Source organism: Anarhichas minor, unplaced genomic scaffold (assembly GCF_050575085.1).
Source record: "Anarhichas minor isolate MPS153535 unplaced genomic scaffold, ASM5057508v1 ptg000058l, whole genome shotgun sequence".
NCBI classification, from domain to species: domain Eukaryota; kingdom Metazoa; phylum Chordata; class Actinopteri; order Perciformes; family Anarhichadidae; genus Anarhichas; species Anarhichas minor.
Window position 1 is genome coordinate 7728462 of NW_027466504.1, and position 20634 is coordinate 7749095.

Here is a 20634-nt window from a genome sequence, read left to right on the forward strand (position 1 = left end):
TTGGAGTTAACACTCTTACCAGGTGATCTGTTAAATCTGAAATCGGTTACATAACTAGTTAAAGTTAAACTAGCAAGCCTGCCTGCTGGCACCAGCTGAGCCGAGCCCTGCTCTGGCTGAGAGATGAGCTGCTGCTGACACTCTGTTTGAGGGAGAGAGGCAATAGGCGTTTTGTGTTCTGCCGGCTCATATATCTAACACCTGTTGCTTGGCCCAATTCAACAAGTCTCAAGTCAAGCATATACAGTATCTCTGGGCATGCATGTGTTTTAGTATGTTTATATTTTTACACTTACTAATGTATGTGAAGAAATATACACAGTTTGTGGCAGCTAGAGGACTCCCAGAATTTGTTCCCAAAATTCCACTGCCGGTGGATTCAGGGTTGTGTTGAATAATTAGCAAGCAAAGGAAAGCCACAAAATCCACAAAATCAGGAAGTCAGGAATATACAACCCATTTATTTGGCTTAACTGAAAATAACAGTGTCAATATTAAAAGAAAAGCAAATCAAGCTATAAATATTACAGACAAAAGCATTAAAAACAGTGAGTTTGCTGCTATCAATAAACCCAGTGATTGAAAAAATAAATAAAAAAATCATGTTGTGGTGTATAAGTAAGGAGATAAAAAAAAATCATGTTGTGGTGTATAAGTAAGGAGATAAAAAAAAATCATGTTGTGGTGTGGTGAAGTTTAGAGATATCATGGAAGCAACGGACAACCAAAATCACTGAACATTCAAAAGGACAACATGCTTACATCTAAACATAATTTGAGAATGGACGCTGCAGGAATAACTGACGAATAAAGCGTAAATAAATGTGAATGAGGCCAACGGGTGAATGGATACATACATAGATAGTGAGAGGCTACTGCGTTTCTTCCAGCTTTTGCAGAGCTAAGCGCGGTGAGACTACTGGGAGCGGCAGCAGAAAGCACTTTCACAGACAGTGAGGAGACGCACAGACGTCTACATGAACAGACAGACGTTGCTGTGGGGCCGTGTATTCAGGTACATATTAAAAAGGTGCAGTGGTGCGACGCTGTGTGTTTAGGCGCGGTAGAGCAGGATCTTCTCAGCACAGTCCTGGCCAACCAAGTCGGCGTACTGCTGCACCTCCAGCTCGTCGCTGGAGCCTTTGCGCTTGCGGGAGTAGGCTGCGTAGGGCATCACGGCCCGCCTGTATAGCACCAGAGCTCTGCCCACGTCCTTCAGCACCCGAGCATCTCCTGGACACAAACACGAGGACATAATGAGGAGCAGCGGAGACACATCAAGCACAGTTAACATTGGCCTTATTTTCCCTCCTTCTTATGAGTTAACCTCTGAGTGACTTGGCAAGGATACGCCATTGTTCCGAGAAGCTGTCCCCCCCCCACACACAGCTCTAATTCCCCTTTGCCCTAAACCTGGAGTCACGGTGGTGTGTGAGCAGGATAGTTCGTTGGCCTTGTTTACGGGGCCTTGCTCCCTGCTGCCTTGCCAAACTCGGCATTTCATTAGGTCCCGTGTCGTACACTGCCAGCTCCCATCAGACCAGTGAAAACACTGCTAATCTCTACACTGTGCGTGTTCAGCAGCTACAAATGGTCCTCTGGAGAGTCGGATGGAAAACAAACAAAAAAAGGGGGGGTACAAACCAGATGACCCTCTCTCTGCCACTAAAACAGCTGCCTCCAGGAGTGCGAGGTTGAGCCAAGCTGCCCACAGCTGGCGCCAAGACAACACGCAAGGGAGCGTCACAGCAGGTGGTATCAACTGAGCCAGATATACCGCACATAATGTGTGAATGCAAGGGGGTCTCCAAATCCATCGTGAGCTCTAATCATCTTCCACTCCAGTCAGAATTGAGGAGTCCTTCATTTGCATTCACTGGGAGTTCAATAAGTATCCGACATCTAGTCCCTCTAATTGCCCTCTTAACATCCCCTCATCTCTTCGCGAAGCCCCTCAGCTCGTCTTCTCCGAGCATTCTGCCGTTACAACAATTTTAAATTCATACCGTGCCTTCTGAAATGTACACCCGCACCCCCCCCTTAGAAACTCTACAGTACTTCATTCAACCAGTCTGTCCTGTCTGGAGCAATCCTGGTCTGGCCTAGCTAAGAGGAAACAGATGAAAATAAACTTGAGGCCACGGAGTGGAGTGGAATAGCTTGCCAGGCCCATGGCGACACATCAGTCAAACAGGAGCGAGTTAGATTTGGTATTAATAGAGCTCAGAGGCCTCCCACCCGCCACTACCGCTCCCCATGACAACACCCATGTGGCTCACAGCTGAGCACCCAGGTGGTACGAGTGAGCCGAGCGCACATATTTCTGCCTAATTCCTAAAATATTCGCCACAGCTCTGCTAAATCCCACCTGATCACCTAATAAACTGGGGAAACAAGACAACAAAGAGAAAAGCTGCTAAACGGTGATGTAATGCCACAAACAAGTCTTTTCTCTTGTGCCAGATGTTAAAAGGGATCCTCCGGTGTAAGAGGCACTCCGGCTGAACCGTGACTATTCGGAGGGCTGGGTGTGATCAGAAACTTGTTAAAAGCAACATGAGTCAACCGCCTTTGTTGCAGATAAAATGCACGTTGAGATCTCACAAATGAGATTTTAAACAGTCACGTGTGTAGGTGGATAGACCGTGAGTGAATATCCCAACTGTTCAACTTAGCACCGACGCCAACTGAAAATCAAGCCAGAGCACAGAAGAGTGCTCGTTATAAACACAAAGCCCTGAGGCTCTTTGGCTCTTTAGCTCTCACCCCCCCCCCCCCCCATCTGCATAGACATCTTCATATTTCAACTTTTATTCTTTTACTTTCAAAGTTCCCTGTGGATTCATATTTTATTTATTAGCCTCATTTCCCTGCTCAGTAATGCCCTAACCACTGTGTCTTTCCCCTTCTCCAGAAACTGCTGAGTCACATAATTGAGGAATGCTTGATATAAACTTTTAAACTAAGAAAATCAGCAGTACGTGAAGCTTCGCCATGAGGGGGGGGGATGGGTTCTAAAAAGACGTAAACATGTTGTGTAACTTCCACATGACCGTGATTTTGGTCCATGAAGAATTAATGGGTTCCTGATGGGATGAAAGTCAAAAGTATTTAAATGTTCGATGCTTCCTAAATAACTTAAGCTGCCCTCGGCATTGTCTCCCGAGCACCACTGTCCCCCTGTGAAGATATAAAGTAGTGAACGTATCACAGATTTAAACAGAGAGCAGCATGTAGCTTTCAGACGGTCTATTAACCCCAACAGTAACACAGAGCATCGGCCCCATCTCTCCTTCTCTCTTACTCAAGGCAAACCAAACATCCGCTCCTCACGTAAACATCTTTCACTGCTTCTTCACTCACTCCATCCTCCACCAGTGCCACCCCCCCCCTCTCCCCCCTCATCTTGAGTGGCTCCAGACCCCGTTCCCGCCAGGCACACCGGACGTTCAGTGACACGCCACTCTGAGGGTCACGGCTCCTCAGAGTCGGGGGTTCAAGGGTCGGGGGGAAGAGGAGTGGTGAGGGTCGGCGAGGGAGTGAGAGGGTCAGAGTCGAGGCTAAGGCGCCTCGACACCTCGGCCACGCTCCTCTCTCTCTCTCTTCCCATCCATCTCCAGCTTTCAGAACACTTGCTTAACACCGGACGCCGGTCAAAGGCAGGCCATCAGGTCATGACCGTCTCCTATGACCCAATGTTGCAAAATCCAAAAAAACAGAGCTTACGTTTGAAAAGAAAGAGGACTGCACTTTGACCATAAGACCTGGGTTCAAGCCCGTGTTGGCACACATCCGTCCAGCTGACCCTGCATCTCTGTAGCCGAACCATGAATTTTGACCTCCTCCGTAAAGAAAGCAACAAGAGAATTCCCCTGGATTTTGAAAGGATATTATTATCATTATTGTTACTAAAATGAGGGACAGGTTCTTCTGCAGCAGAAAAAAAAGCTACCTCCCGCTTTATAACAAGAAACTGAGAGAGGAGTGATACCCGTCTCCCCTCCACTCTGAATGGGAACATTAGCACGAGTCGGGCTAAGTAGCAGAAAGCCTTCTGAAGAGCAGAGCAAAGTGGCTCCGACAGCGAGACAAGATATGAAAGTGCAAACTGTAAGAGCTGGAAACATGGAGGCAGAAGGCAGAAGGGGTCATGGGTGGTGGGTGCTGTCAGGCTAGCGCGTTCGTATGAGACCAATAGTCCACGTTAACAGTTAAGATAGTTTTCTAAATGCATCGTGTAGTTTGTATATCGCAGTGCGTAATTGTGTGCGTCTGGTTTGGCGCCTGCTGGACGCACTCGAGGCCCAGGGGGTGACTACTTATGTCACACATTTTTTTGTGTGTTTATCCTGCTGAGCGGGCAATGCCCCTACTTCTTTCTCCCTCAAGCAAACACTAGATTATGAGTGTGTGAGAGATAACACATATGTGCTGTATAGACTGACTGTGTGTGTGTGTGTGTGTGTGTGTACTGTATGTATTTTTGCTAGAGCCCTAGAGCCCTCGATGTGTCAGCAACAGGCATGTAATCAATGTGAGCCTGCTTTGGACAGAGTAGTGTAAACTTTGGATTAGCTTTCTTTACACACCTCATTAAGACTGTAGCTCTGTAACCTGGTCACCCGGGTTCACAATTTGAACGCACACCCAGCAACCCTACTTCTCTTTCACCCCTGGGTGAGGTTTGGAGTTCGAGGCAAGCCTTAGTTGGGGACTTTGCTGACAGTTTGAAAACTGAAATTTCTTAACCAAAAATGTTATTTTTAGATCAAGAACCTTTGTTCTCAGGTTCTCACTGTCAAGTATTCCAAGTTGATTTATCAGTCTGTGTGGACATGACTGGAGATTGTACTGAAAGTGAAATTGTTATTTTGGGCTCGACAAAAAGACAACATGCATTCAACCAACTACTACAAGACTTCAAGGAGGAGGAGATACTTCAGAGCATCTTAAAGTGTTTCTTTTGATCCGCTAAAAACATGCTCTGACTTGTAGTGTGAATTCTTTGAAAATATGTATATATGTATATTCCTACATTCCTACATTCCTACAATCCTAACCCTAATCTCTACCGAGCTTTGTAATTTATCTCTCAGTAGCACATTTATTTGATGCATCACAAACTTAGCTTAACTCTGTTCATAGGGTTATGGATACAAATTTCAGGAGCTAAATGTGGTCGAGATAAATGACACACTGTGTTGAACGTTTGTTGTAAATAAACAAAGATAAGTTTGACACTCTTATTTCATGAAAGCACAGTCAGCAAAAATATCATTATCACAACACACTAAAACAGCGAGGGCAAGGCACCGCTGTTCAAAGTACTTTAAACGGGCTTAGAAATATATTAAATATATTAATCATGAGATGCTAAGAAAACATTAAAATTGCAATTAAAAGACAATAAAGACAAGCAAAGCGAGAAAAATATGCAAATAAATAGCCGTAGATTAGAGAGAAATTGGATTTTAAAAAGCAATAAAAACAATAAGCAAAAGCAAGCAAATAAATAGTCACAGATAAAACACAAGTTATTCATCTAATTTATTGGAAAGCAGCAGTAAACAATTGGGTTTTAAGCCCTGATTTAAAAGTAGCTGTCAGTTTCAGCAGACCTCAGGTACTGAGCTGGCGCGTTCCACAGGTGGGGAGCATAGAAACTAGAAGCCGCTGCACCTCCCTTAGCTTTGACCCAGGTAACACTCAGTAAACCCCCCACACATCACCGGAGGGGTCTGGATGCTTCGTAACAAACAAGTAAATCAGAGATGTGTTTAGGCCCCGAGACCATTTGGTAACAGGATTCTGCATCTCAGGAAGTCAATGCAGTGATTCAAGGACCGGTGTAATGTGCTGCCCTCTCTTTGTGTTCGTGAGGTCTCATCATTCTGCACGAGCTGCAGCTGATTTTTCTAAGACCTGTAAAGACACATTACAATAGTCTAGCCTGCTGAAGATAAATGCATGTACACGTTTTTCTGCATCTTGATGAGACAGAAATCCTTTAATTTAAAGCTATAGAAAAGTTACTGCCTAAAAGATACATAGGAGATTCTTACACCATTAATTGCAGTCAGGACTTCCCCAGGCCAACAAATTGCAAGATGTCTTTATTAAGGACACAAAGAAGCCACTCATTGATATATTGCCAATTAGGACTGGGCCACAGGCCTACACAGCGTACCATGCTGCTAGCCTGACGATGACACTGCAGACTGACCACTGGGTGTATTTCTGGAGACGACAGAACCCTCCACACAAGCACGACAGTCTGGCACCACGCACCTTGGCAACAGACCTGAGAGCTAACCATCAAGACAGCGAGCACTGAAATTTAACGAGACTGCTTTTCGGACAGCCAGGCCTTCAATAACAAAAATGTCGGGACTCGTCCAAGATCATCAGTCCACGATGGAGGCACCGCAAGAGCCACTGACACACAAACACGCTGGCCACAGTGAAAACGGCTAACTCTGAAACTGCCACCTGGTCCTCGGTCATTTGTGCCCACTCTGGGATTTGCGGTATGACTGACAAGAAAATGTCAGATCTACCGCCGGCTAAGCTGTTTATGGCAACCTGCTAAATAACCATCCATCTTTTAAAGGCCCTTTTCTCCCGGGTGTGGTGCTTTCACCACCACTTGAGTCAACAAGGAAGGCTAGCCATGAAATCAAAAATGTAGAGTCCTTATTTCCTTGAGACAAGTGTTAACATTTTATTTTATGAAAGTGGCATCAATGCCACAGACTGTATAACAGGTAACATCAGCCATTGGTTTGAGTTCTTAATTTAGGCTGTGCCGTCTTGTTTTGATACGAGAGGTTGCATCCAAGTACAACCGAATACCAAATAAGACCTTTTTAAAACGACCAAAACCGTTACAATTAACTGTCATGAACTGAAAACAAATTCTGAAAGGGTTAGAGTTGCAAGACGACAACACGGACAACTCCAAGGCCGGACAACGCCGTGGCAGCCCACCCTAAAGCATAGGGGTGGTTCATCATCTAGTTTACTATAAATGGGACCCTATGTATCATGCTGCTTTGAAGAAGACTTGAAACTAGCGATTGAGACCATAAACTCACGTTTATAATGTCTACTGAGGTAATAAATCAAGTGAGAAGTAGAGTCATTTTCTCATAGACTTCTATACAATCAGAGTTGCCCCCTGATGGCCAGTAGAGAGAATGCAAGTTCAAGGCACTTCAGCATTGGCTTCACTCTTCAGATCCAGAGGTTGCCTTCTGATCAGTGCCAGAGAGCGCTTTCTTCTTTGAAGTTCATCATTTGTGTTGGTCTCTGCATGGCACGAGTCCAGGTATGACCTCACTACAGCAAACTCTTGAGCCGCCTTTCTCCAGAATCACATATCCTTCTTCCTCCTCCACCTCCCTGTCAATCTGTCTCTCATTGTATTGTGCTTCTCTCTCTTCTAGTGCCAGCACACAACCACCAGCCTGCCTCCCTTTCACTTCAAATCTCTATAAAATCATTTCCATCACGTCTCCCCAGTTTCTCTTTCCATCTATTCTTCTATTACTCCATCTCTTACTCTTCATCCATAAATCCTAGTCTACTTGACATCTCCCATTACTGTCTATCAGTGGCTCTTTCCTGCTCGGTGCCTGTTTGGTGATGCAGATTAATGGGAAAGAGTAAACAGGAGACGGCTGGCCCCTGCACAATCAACCACTCGGGTGGAAACACTTGCAATATACATATTATGTATGTGTGTACTTTACCAACAACCTCCAGTCATCTCCTGTCATACAGTATCTGTACAAACGTATTTAACTTCTTCATTCCGAGGCTGAGAAGTGCCCTACACTGGACCATGTCAGTCTACATGAGGTGGGACTCTTTCTGCTCCGCATGCAGAGCCATAGCATGCAAACTATTTCAGTTACATTTTTGTGGGAGCTGCAGGACATTCACTGAAAACCACCAAGAGCACAAATATGCAAAATCCATACAGCAGCGTTAGCAGAGACTGATTAAAGGAGTAATAAAGGAGATAGAAAATGTATAAGTCTCTCTAGACATGCATCTATGCAAAAAAAAAAAAAATCATTCAAATCTTTCCTCTCAGACTCTGTTAAAAGCTCTCCCTGCCCCCCCCATCTCACAGCTCGCCAGTCCAGGTGATGGGCGTCTGCCAGTCTACCTTCTGCATGTGGTTTATTAGAGCAAAGATCACTATTCATCTAATGGCAACATGGTCCTTCCATAATGACTCCGCTGGCTCTGCTCTGGCCATGCTGAAGGATCATGGTGGAGCGAGGACTGTGGGAGCCGTGTTCAATGCTACCTCGGACCAAGCCCACAGATTTCAATACAGCACCACCGTGAAACTGGATCAGATGTCAACACAAGGTTCATGGGTTCATTCAGGAAGAACTGGAGGATTCTAAGACGGAGCTCAAAGTGGCAGGTCAGTCATTTTCAGACGTTAAATGAATAACGGTAACGGTAGAGTGTTACATAGTTGTACCTGCATCGGGATCCTGGTTGAATCGAGCATAGCGGGAGCTCTCCAACTGGAGTACGCATTGCTCTATTGGTACCCAGGCAAAGGTTTCAGGGCACAGGAGGTCTGAAGGCCGGTACTGCCCCTGGGGATACAAAAGGGACAGAGAGAGGGAGCAAGAGGGTTAGGCCTCCTGCTTGAAAATCGATTAGTTATGAACTGTTTTGTTCGGCGAAAATGCCAAACTCTTGCTTTTAACGAATTTCCTTCATTATTTTATATTGCCATAAATTCCTTAATATCGTTTGTTGGACACAACAAGCAAATTAAATACATCATTTTCGTTTTTGAGCATTGTTAACGATATTCTAACATTTCATAGACTAATTAATACACAAAACGGATAAATCAATATTGAAAACAATCATCAGTTACAGCCTTGGTAACACTAATTGACACTACTAGGGCTGTTCCTTCTTTATGCTTTATTCACGCTGAATGACTTATTTCCAAGAAACTTATGAGCGTATCTCTGGTAAACACAATATGTAAAGTGGTGCTTTTGTGTGGAAAAAAGATTTAATCAACAAAAATCGTACGAGTGTAAGTCGGCTAAGAATCTCTTTGGTCGAGGACAGCCCTACACACTATACGCTTGTAACCTTTTAGGGTTAAATGTTTGACAAGTTGTAAACTGACCTCAGGGTCAGGATCAGGGGTGAGACCTGGATCAAGCTCTGCTCTGTTTGAGTTCTTTGTTTGAGTCTCTGTGTCAGGAGTGTTATGTTGTCTGCGAGGCCGAGCAGGAAATGTAAACACACCAGCATATTGTAATGTGTGCTTGTGAAATGGGCACAAGTCCGTATTTGACCTAACATTTTGGATGGAAAGTAAACCAAGCTGAACAAAAACAGCTGCAGGGCACAGAGGGAAAAAAAAAAAAGTGAAGCGGTTGAATGAACAGAAAAGGAGGAGACTCCATTATCAGAGACCTGTGTTCCATCACACGCCACCAAACAAACACAAACGGCTGAGATAGCTCTGTATACACGCAGGCGCCTGCAACAAGCCCAACGATAGTATTTATTTTTTTAGAGACAATAAACTGGAGGGCGAAGACTCCAACATTTCACGAACGCACTGTTTCATACACAGCCGAGGTCAAAAAGTGCAGGACGAGAGAGAGAGAGGAAAAAAAATGCAGATGTCATTACGAACTCAAAATAAGCAAGACAAAGGAAATACCATCCGTGGCGCTCTCACCACGACCCATCCGTCACTGGGCCTTTATGGAAAATATGCTGCTTGTTTTTACATGCAGGATAAGGACGCCATGAGAGTGAACTACGCTGCTTTACAGCACTGAGAAATGGAAAACAGTAGAGTCATAGTCAAGCTTTTCCCTCCTCATCTTCAGCCACCTTTCTGCTGCGCGCCATAACTAAGCGAAGGAGTGCGGGGAGAAACGCCAAAATGTATTACTAAATTCATACAATCATACAGGACAAAACTGATGTACAGGCTGTGCTGTGGGGGGGGGGGGGGGGGGGGGGGGGAGGCATGTCAGATGGAAGCAGAAGACACCAACGCGCTTTAAGTGCCTCCGCTAACAGATGGATGGTGGTGGAATGCTATGCATCTGTAGCAGCGATGGACACACACACATTGATCGGATGCTCTCCGTGTCCCGACAACCTACAGCCTTCTACAACTGTCAGCGCAGTCAGCTCGACACTCGCACACTCTGCCACACCTCTATAGGCTCCTTCAACACAGAAAGCACACACACACACACACACACACACCTGCTCAGCAATAGAGACACAGTGAGACACGCATACTTTACTGCTATAGGACTCGGCACACCCGGCATTGCGCTTCAACCCGACCCGGGTGCGTAGAGGGACAGTGGAAGGGAGACGCAGAGCAGAAACAAGAGGTGCGAACGGAGTAGCTAGTCTTTAGACAGAAAGCGTAAGAGAGATAGGAGAATAATGAAAACAAGCTAGGACAGACCTTTGGGAATGCCACTAGTCCATGAAGAAAAGCAGTCGTGTTTTTGTGTTGCACTTTATTTCTTTTGTAAATGCACACCGATACAAAGTGGATTCCTGACTTCTGAAGGCCTCTGTTTTGAGGGTTACCCAAAATGATATTTCCAGTCCTTTGTTGTGACGCTTCAACAGAAAGAGAGGTCTATCTGAAGAGGGGAGGGGGGGGAGGGAGAGGAAAGAGAAAGAGCGCAAGAGAGAGAGAGAGAGAGAGAGAGAGAGAGAGAGAGAGAGAGAGAGAAAAGTCATGGCACATGTGCAATTCCTTCTGTCAGCTTCTTCTCTTTATTGGACTGAACTTGAAGACTGAGCTTACAGCTGACTTTCTTTATTTTCTTCCTTCCCCAGGTTGTCTTGAAGGCCCTGTAATTCACCGCTACCCCTGCAGCTTCCCTTGGCTCTGCTTCAGCTTGCTCACAACATCCATCGCGTTATCTAACGGTAACTTAGAACAGAGGATGCAGTAATGGTTTCCTGAAACTTAGATCCTTGAGAGAGAAGACTGATGTGAAGAGTCTCAGAGCCAATCTAATAGCTGGGAGTTAAAATGGCCAATTCCTACAAATCTATGTTCCTGAGTGGCCATTAGCTTAGCGAGTGTTGTGAAAAAGGACACAGGAAGTGATGGTTTGTGTGCGTGTGCACGTGTTTTTGAATGTGTCCACACAATTGAGTTAGCTACACGGCCGATCAACAGGTTGAGGGTTTCCCCAGATGAAGAATATCTTTTTGGTTTGGTCCTCCTCTCTTCAGTGGCTCCGTTCCTCCCTTTCTAAGTGCTCAAACCCTCCCTCACGAACCAATCCGTCACCATTTCTCCCATCCCTCCCATCCTTCCCTCCTTTCTGTGCTCGCATGTTCAGACGGATATGGAGGTGATGCCGATGACTGACAAGCCCCGAAAGGCTCGTTTAGAGAGATGGAAAAGGAGCTGGGGAATGAAAAAAACAAGTGGAGAAAGAAGGAAACATGTACAAACTTTAGCGGGACAGACTTGGCTGCTGCCGGAGGTGTGAGAAAGGAGAGGAAGATTAGACGGAGACGGGGAGGGACGAGAGAAAAATTAGGTGCAGATGGGTAACGGGATGGTAGTTAACGTCACTGAGACGAGGACTGAGGCGAACAGATCGGAGCAGTCTGGGTGCCAGGACGAAAGGGGCCCAGGACTGAGAGAGGATGTTGGAAGACTGGGATGAAGAGGGGGGGCGGGGGGCTTGGAAAGAGCCCGACGTGGGGGAAGAGCTAAGCAGACAGAGGGTGGGGATGGAGACGAGAGGGAAAACAGACGGATTAGAAAAATAAAGAGCTGCATTCAATCGCCGCCCCATAAAACAAAATGGAGACTGTGCGCTTACAAGTCGGAGAATGCACTCAGTCAGTCAGATCTATTGTTGTGCAGTGTGTTTGTTGCCGTTCATAGGGAGGCGATCTTCTTCCCGATGAACTGAACTTTAACAAGACAGAGGGGGAAATTGCTCAACCTCATTTGAATAACAAGCTGCCGTCGAGTAAACAATTGCACAACCTCATTCATCAAAAGTAAATAAACACATATCTCCACCAGGGCTCGACATGCAGTTACACAATACTTTGCAGATCTATTATCACTCCGAGCTCCCTCGGTGACACAGCATCACTCATTCTTTTCAGGCCACACAGACTTTATACACACACACACACACACACACACACACACACACACACACACACACACACACACACACACACACACACACACACACACACACACACACACACACACACACACACACACACACACACACACACACACACACACACACACACACACACACACACACACACACACACACACACAGATAGCAGAGGCCCTCCTGTCAGAGGGAACTTTATTACCAACTCAAACGCATAACGGTCACCTTGTTCCTCTTCTTCATTGTACACCCTCCCCCTTATTCTTGTCTTGTTTTCTCACACACCTCAAGATAGGGAGCGATGCCTCAGGCCCGTACCTATGATGATTTATACGAAAAGCAATTAATCAGACGCATAAATGGAGTGCCTCGCTGCAGCCAAGGAATCCTCGTGAAAAACCTGCACGGCTTTTGGCTCCTGCTTCTTTGCTTCCTCCTTGGCTGACTAGGAGTTTAGTGTGTGTAGAGTTGAGACAGCTGTCATCAGCCACACGTCTCTTCACATCTCCAGGTTGTCCAAAATGGTCGACGGGTGAAAAACACAACTTCATATTCTTACTCGGCACATCGCCAGTAAAATAGTTTAGTCAAAATGTAATATTTTGCTGCTGTATTTGAAACGCACGCCAGGTCGGTCTTAATTGGAACACATCCTCTCTAGACAGCACAGGAAGTGATGCGTTTTGTGCTTCTGGCGATCACAGAATGGGTTTGTGAGGAGCAAAGCAGATTGGTGGATTACTGCAGCCATCTTTTGACTCTGGCATTACATGTAGAGCTGTAACAAAACATTGAATTGATTAATCTGAAAATGAATCAGCAGTTATATTGATAAACCATTAATTATTCAATGCCAAATATTTCTCTGGTTTCAGCTTCTCAAATGAGAGGATTTGATGCTTTTCTGTCTTAAATCATTGTAAATTGAATATCTTTGGGTTGTGGTCAGACAATAAAAAAAGCGATTTCAAAAAATCCACTTGGGCTTTGGGAAATATTCTAACATGACGTCATAGACCAAGCAATTAATCATTAAATTGAGAAAATCGAAAATCAATGAGGAGCTAAGGCCAGCAGAATTAATAACACCTTAAAGCAAAATATGGATGTTCAATCAGTGCTGATGGTAAATGTAGTCCACTGACAAAAAATCTATTTCCCAGTGGGTGCTGTATTGCCCAAGAAAAGTGATAGCTCCTGTTCCAGGATGCATTGTGTGGCAAGTTGTGCTACATTACCCGAGCACTCCTTGGCAGGCCATTAAATTAGCAAATTTGATTGACAAATATCGCCCCAAAATTGCCCTGCTGGTCTTGGTTTTCCAAGTTTATCTTCGGGATCCTTGAGGAGGAAAACTTTCATGGATAGTAACGCACACACGCGGCTCTTTCTCTCGAGGTTGTCGGCGGCGACAGCGTCCAACATAACTTTCGCCGGCTGAATAAGTGAGTCAGCCAAAACACTGTACAATGTACACTGTAAATAATCCTCCATACCTAACTCAAGGAAGATAGAGATAAGGTTAAACATCTGCACATTTCCCCTTAAATCACTAAAGTGATGCTTTATAAATCATTATTCCTACAATTTGTTCTTGTGATCCTCTTGTGTCTCCCTTGCTTTCTACTACTTGTATGACATTGTCTTTTTATTATTAGTCCCGATATCATGTGTTGATACGAGGGCGATCTCAGACACGATCACATCCTGCACGAGGGAGACTTTTCGAGGATGAGATCATTCATTGCTTCGCAGTTGCACAGCAGTGTCATGGTTCAAAGTGATCCTCTTTCAGCCTCGCTGGAAGAAAGACCAGAAGACAGGAGGTGGATTTGGTGTCCTAGTAAGAGGGTTTCCCTGCCTCCATCTGCGTTACTTTACACCCACATCTGCTGCTGATTTCCTGCTCATATCTCCAGTTGGGTTTGCACCCACCCTACCCCGAGCTGAGGTGTCCCCTTTATGCGTGTGTGCACAAGTCAGGCACTGTGCAGAATGTCTAAATGCAGTCTCAATGAGCCTATTTCTGTAACAGTGTCAGGACAGCTCAAATCTCTACAGGAAAGAGCATTAAGTTAAACAGTAATCTGCTGGTCAGCTGAACACCCACTTCAGCGTGAGACAGAGCGGCTCGGAGAGTGTGATGTCAGGCTGGTCGCAAAATAGATGAGCTCACTAATATTAGACCTTGCTCTGTTTGCTCCGGGCTAAAGATATCCAAAAATAACATGCAATACAAAAAGCAGCCTGATTTAGATTATAGGCGGTCGAACGCAATGGCGAATGGGATATTAGGTCAGGATTAAACATCTGTCAAGCACTCTCAGCAGAAACATGGACATTTGACCCAAACAGACAAATATGGTCACCGTGTCACATTTGTGGTCTCCTTGCAGTTCGTCATTCAGCTGGTTGTCACTCAGGGCACAGCCTGAACCCGGTGGGTATACAAAGGGGCCTAGTGTGACCCGAAGCCGAGCAGACCTAACCTATGTTGGCCCGGGCCAGCACTCTGACCCAGGGTCACATTCATCCAATCTTAGTCCAAAAAAAAACAATAAACAGAGGCCCTGATCCCTACATCCGTACACTCTCTCAAACATACCGCTCTCACAATACACCCCTTCTATCGCATTAAGACTGTTGAAACGCATACGTTCTGCCCAGACAAGGGGGGCATGGCGGGGGGGGCGGGGGCCTCTTGCCGCTGATGGACACACGTAAACAGCGCCGCTCACACAAACACACATGCAGCTAGACAAATAACACCAAAAAACGAAGCAGGCTGGACAGACGGACAGCACCAATGAAAGACATGTCCAAACAAGCCGTGTCTCAGAATAGACCACAGAGACCTACTTTCACCACAGTCTGTGACTAAATGTACACGTACCTTTGTGTGTGGATGTGTGTGTGTGAGTGCATCTACGTTTGGGGAGATTTACGTTAACTGCTGCTGTTTAAACACTCCGGGGCCCACCAAAGGCCTTTTCACCCTGCTCGACACATTACCACAGGACGACCTTCAAATAAAGCATCTAGGCTGGTAAGTCTCCCCCCTTGGGCCCCTAGACAACCCGCACAATCCCCTCTCCACCCACCCCACTCTGTCCCAGCACTCCCTGGCCCGGCTATGCGTCATGGCTTCACGGATGACAGGTTAATGAGAAGAAAATATTTTTACAGGATCACATTTCTACAGAGCCCCTGAGAACCAATGGCAGCGCTTTTATGGGCATCAGCTCACAGACTGGGGCACTTTTATCTCTTTATCTCCTCTGGTCTTTATGGGCAGGCGAGCTGTTACGCCTGTCTGACACAGACCACAGCTTACTGACTTGCAGTCGGAACCGCAGCCCCTAATCTCGGTCTTAAAACCCCACCTTCAAACTGCTAACTGCAAGGCCCTCCACCCACACTCTGAATAAGTGTCTGACTGCATTTATGAGACCGGCTCATTCTGTCCAGTAGTGCTTATCAAAGATCTGCCTGCATTCCCTTGCCAAAAAAGAAACCAGACGTTTCAGACAAAGCGCCGCAGCTGCAGCGGGTTTGAAAATAAATAGTGGTGAAGTTAATGGCAAGGCAAACACCTCAGGCTGGCAGCTAGTGGGCACTGGATCTCCTCAGCATGACACCGTCTCCAAACTCTCATTTTCGCCCTTGTGACCTTCACACCTTCCCCTCCTCCACCCAACTTTGTCCTTCCACACACAGTAAGACTGAATCGTCTGACCTGACCTCTTGAGCTCTGCCCCCCTCAGACCATCACCCTGTCAGCGCTCCTCCTAGGGGAAGCCAAGCAGTGGCTCTGCTGTAGCCTGTTAATGATTTGTTAAAAACACACCCGTGGCAGGACACATGGTTAAAAAAGAGATGATGAGGCATAAAAGAGAAGAGAAATGATCAAAAACTTTAACAAATGTTTCTGCTGAGAGGTTTCACTGTTGGTGGTCTCCTGTCGAGCTAAATCAAACAGAACCATTTCTGTCAAAAAGGCTCCAATTTAAGACGGGGGGGGGGGGGGGGGGCTGGACGGCTGTAAAAGAGGTATGCTTTAGCTTATAAATTTCACAGAGAGGGTGAGAATGGGCCTAGTTGGGTTTGATCTTATATTGATGGGCACAGGTTCTCTAAGTCGAGGATTGTTGGAAGGTATTGCTGCTGGCAAAAAGAAAATGTATAAAAACCAACTGAATATCGTTTCATCTGAGGAAAAGAAAGCAGAAAAGAAAAGAAAAGGCAGGAAAAAAAATATTACAGTAAACACACGAGCCCATCAGATTCAACATGGAACACTGCACTCAGCACAATAACTTCATCCCACCTCTATGCGAGCCGTCATGATTTACTGCATTGTATCATGCAGATATGAGAAAACGTGATGCCATGTTTAATCTTTGAATGAAATCAGTTGAGAGTTTGTTCACGCTGATCCCTTCTCTCTCTATCAATCTTTCATCCTGACCAGCATGGTGGCTGCTTTCTTAAACAGTTGCTGAAAGACGAACGGAAACAAAAAAAGAGGGACAGAAAGAGAAAAGGGGGGGGGGGGGGGGGGGGGGTTGGCTGCACTGTGCCTGGACCTGCAGGGCCTGTGAAGCGTAAACCCACAGGTCCACACCAACACTGCTGTTCACCGTAAACCTTTTCAATGCAACTCATCAATATCTATCAAAAAGGGTTAGAAAGTTTACGGCGAGAGACGAAAGGAATGGAGGAAAGGAACGCCCTCATGAACAAACCCGACATGTTAAAAAAATAAGTTGTGTACTGTACAGAATGGTACGCGGGGATGGGGGGGGGGGGGGGGGCCTCCATGGGAAACACCCACCTCTGGATGCCTCAAACTCGCTCACTGTCACTCTTAATCTGCCCAGATGTACAAGAAGTGACAGGCAGAATGTGGGGTCACACATAACACACTGTCTGAATGAGCCCCTCGAGTGTAAATAACACACATGCAGGGTCCTGAGAGCTGCGGCTCGGAGCCTTTCGGCATGTCACAACCTGCGACTGCGTACCTGGAGAGGAGGCGGGACCGTTTGAAAGAGAGATTCATTACATTAATATATACGCTGCAGGTCATCAATGGCACTGCTAATGATTCACAAACATGATAATTGTTTTTCCTTTTGGACCAGCTAGTCAGGATTTGATTGATCTGAAATTAAATCAGTGAGAAAAAGGAAAGAGTCCTTTTGTATTCATCACTATTCAACCTCTGTGTGCAGCTCATGTGCATCCTGAGAAAATGAGGTCCTGTGCCTGAGCTGGAGGGAGGCAATTTGTCATGTCTAATTGATGAGAACTAAACTCATGCAGCAGGTGACAGAAAAGCCTGCAGCCACACACTGATTAAGGAAAACATTAGCAGAGCAGCAACTGACTGAAACCGACGTCAAATTCTTTTCATCGGTCGTGTTCCCAGCATACTCTTCCACACAGTGGCCCGACACCTGGACGGATTCATTTCGGGTCCACTGAATTCAAAAGCCAATGTGGTAAACTGCTGGCTGTTGCTAGAGAACTGACCGCCTCTCCGACAGTGTTTGTTGTTTGTGAGCGAGGAGGAGTTGGTTCTGAAAGGGAACGGAGGTGCAGCTGCCGCAAAAAAGGACTCTTTTAAAAGTCAGTGAAGTACCGCCGGGAAACGAATAATCCTTTTCATCTTGCCTCCTTTTCTCGTTTGGCACACATTTTGTCACTCCTTTTTTTTTTCTCTCCATCTGTCCTCTTCCTCCTCCTTTCACTTATTTTGCTCACTCCTTTCTTCCCCTCTGTGGAAAATGTAATGGTTTCCTGGGCTCAGAACGAGACATTCTTTCACTGTGAACAATAATAACAAGAGTAAGAGCCACTTCATATAACTCCCTCACTAACTGGGTATTCTGTCCATGTGTGTGTGTGCGTGTGTGTGTGTGTGTGTGTGTGTGCGTGTGTGTGTGCGTGCGTGTGTGCCACACTTGAAAAGTGCTTGATCTGTTAAAACCAGGTACTGCAGATTGGTAAAGCCAAGTGGGTGAGCGCCTCGTTTGTTATCATCAAAGTCTGCTTATTCAGTACTTAAAAACAACCGGCATGAACAAGATCTCACATATATACACACACACCTCTGCAAAGAAATGGAAAATCACTACGACGTGGCACGGATCTTTAACTCCTCGCTCTGTCCAAAATGGATCAAATGAAAGCTAATGAAACTCCGAGTTTTGTGAGCTGCTGAAGCTGGATGGCGGAGTTATTGGAGGACAAGGGAATAAAACATGGTGAGAAAAACCAATGCGAGTTGAAGCGATGGGTCAGGCAGAGCACATCAAGAACATGAAGCCCAGGCAATGAAAGAAAATAGACTATAGCTGCATCTAGATAGAGGTTTTTTTTTTAGCAAAATGTCTTGATGGTGCCAGATTTTTAACGAGCATGCAGTGACAATTTATTTTTTGTTATGGAAGCCCCAAGAAATGTGCACTCTAAGAGCGGTTCATTCAGATGACTTTTAGCTTCACATGAGAGCAAAGTAAAGAAGAAAAAAAAAAATAAAATAAAAAAAAAAAAAGAGTGGCAGAAGGGCCAAGACCTTTGGTCTCATTTAGCCTCCAACTGCTTCACCTTCTGCTCTCTACAGCTCAACATCAGAGGGCCAAGGGAGGGCCAAAGGACCAGGGACAGGAGCCAGGGGCAGGATGTCACGTCTAACCCTGAACCCAGCAGCCAAAACAGCAAGGCTCTGTGGGACGCTCCGTCCTAGCTTTGAGAACAAAGGTGAGGGACTGATACTGGCCAGGCAGACCCCTGCTCCTGGCTGGACTCCAAGTCTTCTAGGACCCTTTAAGGCTGCGCTACAGGACCATGTCCAGGCTTTGGCACTGCTGAGACCTTTTAAACCCATCACACATGGAGCTGTTCCCCCGGGCATGCAGAGATGCGACTTGGCAGAAAAGATTTTTTTTTCCCACCAACTCAAAACTCAAGAACACTCTAAAAAAGAAACACAGATACGAGTCAGTCCACTCTCATGACTGCAGCCTTACACAGCCAAGTCCCCAACACACATACAGCAGGAACATACAAGGGGACAACAATAGCAAAAAACAGCTCAGGTAGAGGTTCCCTTACTACTAGAATTATAAACTCTCTGGTAAGTCTTTGAACACTTTCACCATGAAAAAGCCTTTCATTATGCTGCTGGTGTGAGTTACATAAACAATGCACTTCTATTACTCCTCAGGGAATGAGAGCACTGTATGAGAAAACTGATTTTAGACCTTTTTTTTTTTTAGTGTTCCCAAAAGCTCAGAATTTGGGTGTGAAAAGCACCACCAGCGTGCACTGCAGCCTAAAACGGCAGCGGTGTATTTTACATGTCTCCACATTAGTGTGAACGGATGGGTAGAGGGAGTTCAGCGGTTGAAAGGAGGGTGTGCGTGGGTAAAAAGGAGAGAGGGAGTGGTGTTTGAGGGGTTTGAGTGGTGTCCAGTAGGGTTCAAGTGCTGGTGTTTGGGTCTTTAGAGAGGCAAGCAGCAGGACGGAGATCCAGAAACCAGAAAACCTCCAACACAATAACAGTGGAGTTTAGGGGCTCCCCCATCTTAGCGGCTTGAACAATTCCACAGTATGCCTGTGCATTAATGAACTACTTGGGCTCATATGCAAATCCGACAATAGAGCGAGACACCGTGCATGCGGTGAGGGTGTGTTGGAGCGCGGCTGTGTTTCTGTGGGAGTGTGAGAGCCCAAAAGGTGGGAACTGGGCAACCTTCTCACCCTTGTCCTGTGTTCCTCCACACGGGTAAAATAGGAAGAAGTGGAGAGGTTGGTGAACAAGACGCTGCAATGGCAAACACACAAGAACAGATATGGGGGGTTGGGGGAGTAAATACCAGCGCAGGGGGGGGTTAGGTGCTGTGGTAACAGCGTTCACAGGCAAACAGCGTGATCAAGATTCAACACACACAGACACGTAAATAGAGCAAACGCACTCACATGCATTCCATACACAGAAAATGGGCAAAGCACTACGCAAAACCCCAAAACAAGCTGTAAATGGACAAAAAGATGTGGCACTTTGCCATAATCCCCAACAAGACATCAGTCTCCCATGAACAAGAACAATCTCTGGGAACATCTGAATGAAACGACAGAGAAATGGAGGAATTAGTAGACGGATGAGAGAAAGAAGGGATGAATGGTAAATCTTGGCCAAAAGTACTGGACTTGGAAAGGCTGCTTTCTTTCACCGTACTTCTGAGGCTATAGATCTTTAAGAGGCGTTTGGCGTGAATGTGAGCACGTTTGTGACTAGTGGCTCCTGCGTGCATGTGCATGTCAATTATGCGATTTTGTGTAAAAGTACATCGACTACACTTGTGTAAAAACTATGCATGCATGTGCGCACGTGAGCAACACACTCCTTGCTACTGAGTTAATGTTG

The 20634-nt window shown here is 45.8% G+C and overlaps 1 protein-coding gene across 3 annotated transcripts in view; it reads right to left on the bottom strand.

The window, feature by feature from the left end:
- Positions 1 to 441: 441 nt before the first annotated feature.
- ate1 (arginyltransferase 1) overlaps positions 442 to 20634 on the bottom strand; it is a 52026-nt gene continuing 31833 nt past the window's right edge. For 2 of the 3 annotated variants that reach the window (XM_076076533.1, XM_076076532.1), the window contains exons 11-12: positions 8501 to 8621; positions 442 to 1233 (exon numbers count right to left, since the gene is read on the bottom strand). In XM_076076533.1, the coding sequence (XP_075932648.1) occupies positions 1055 to 1233; positions 8501 to 8621 (300 nt within the window). In that variant the 3' untranslated portion in view covers positions 442 to 1054. Of the gene's footprint in view, positions 1234 to 8500; positions 8622 to 19967; positions 20032 to 20634 lie in introns of all 3 variants that reach the window. The other variant, XR_012947501.1, reaches the window with a different exon arrangement.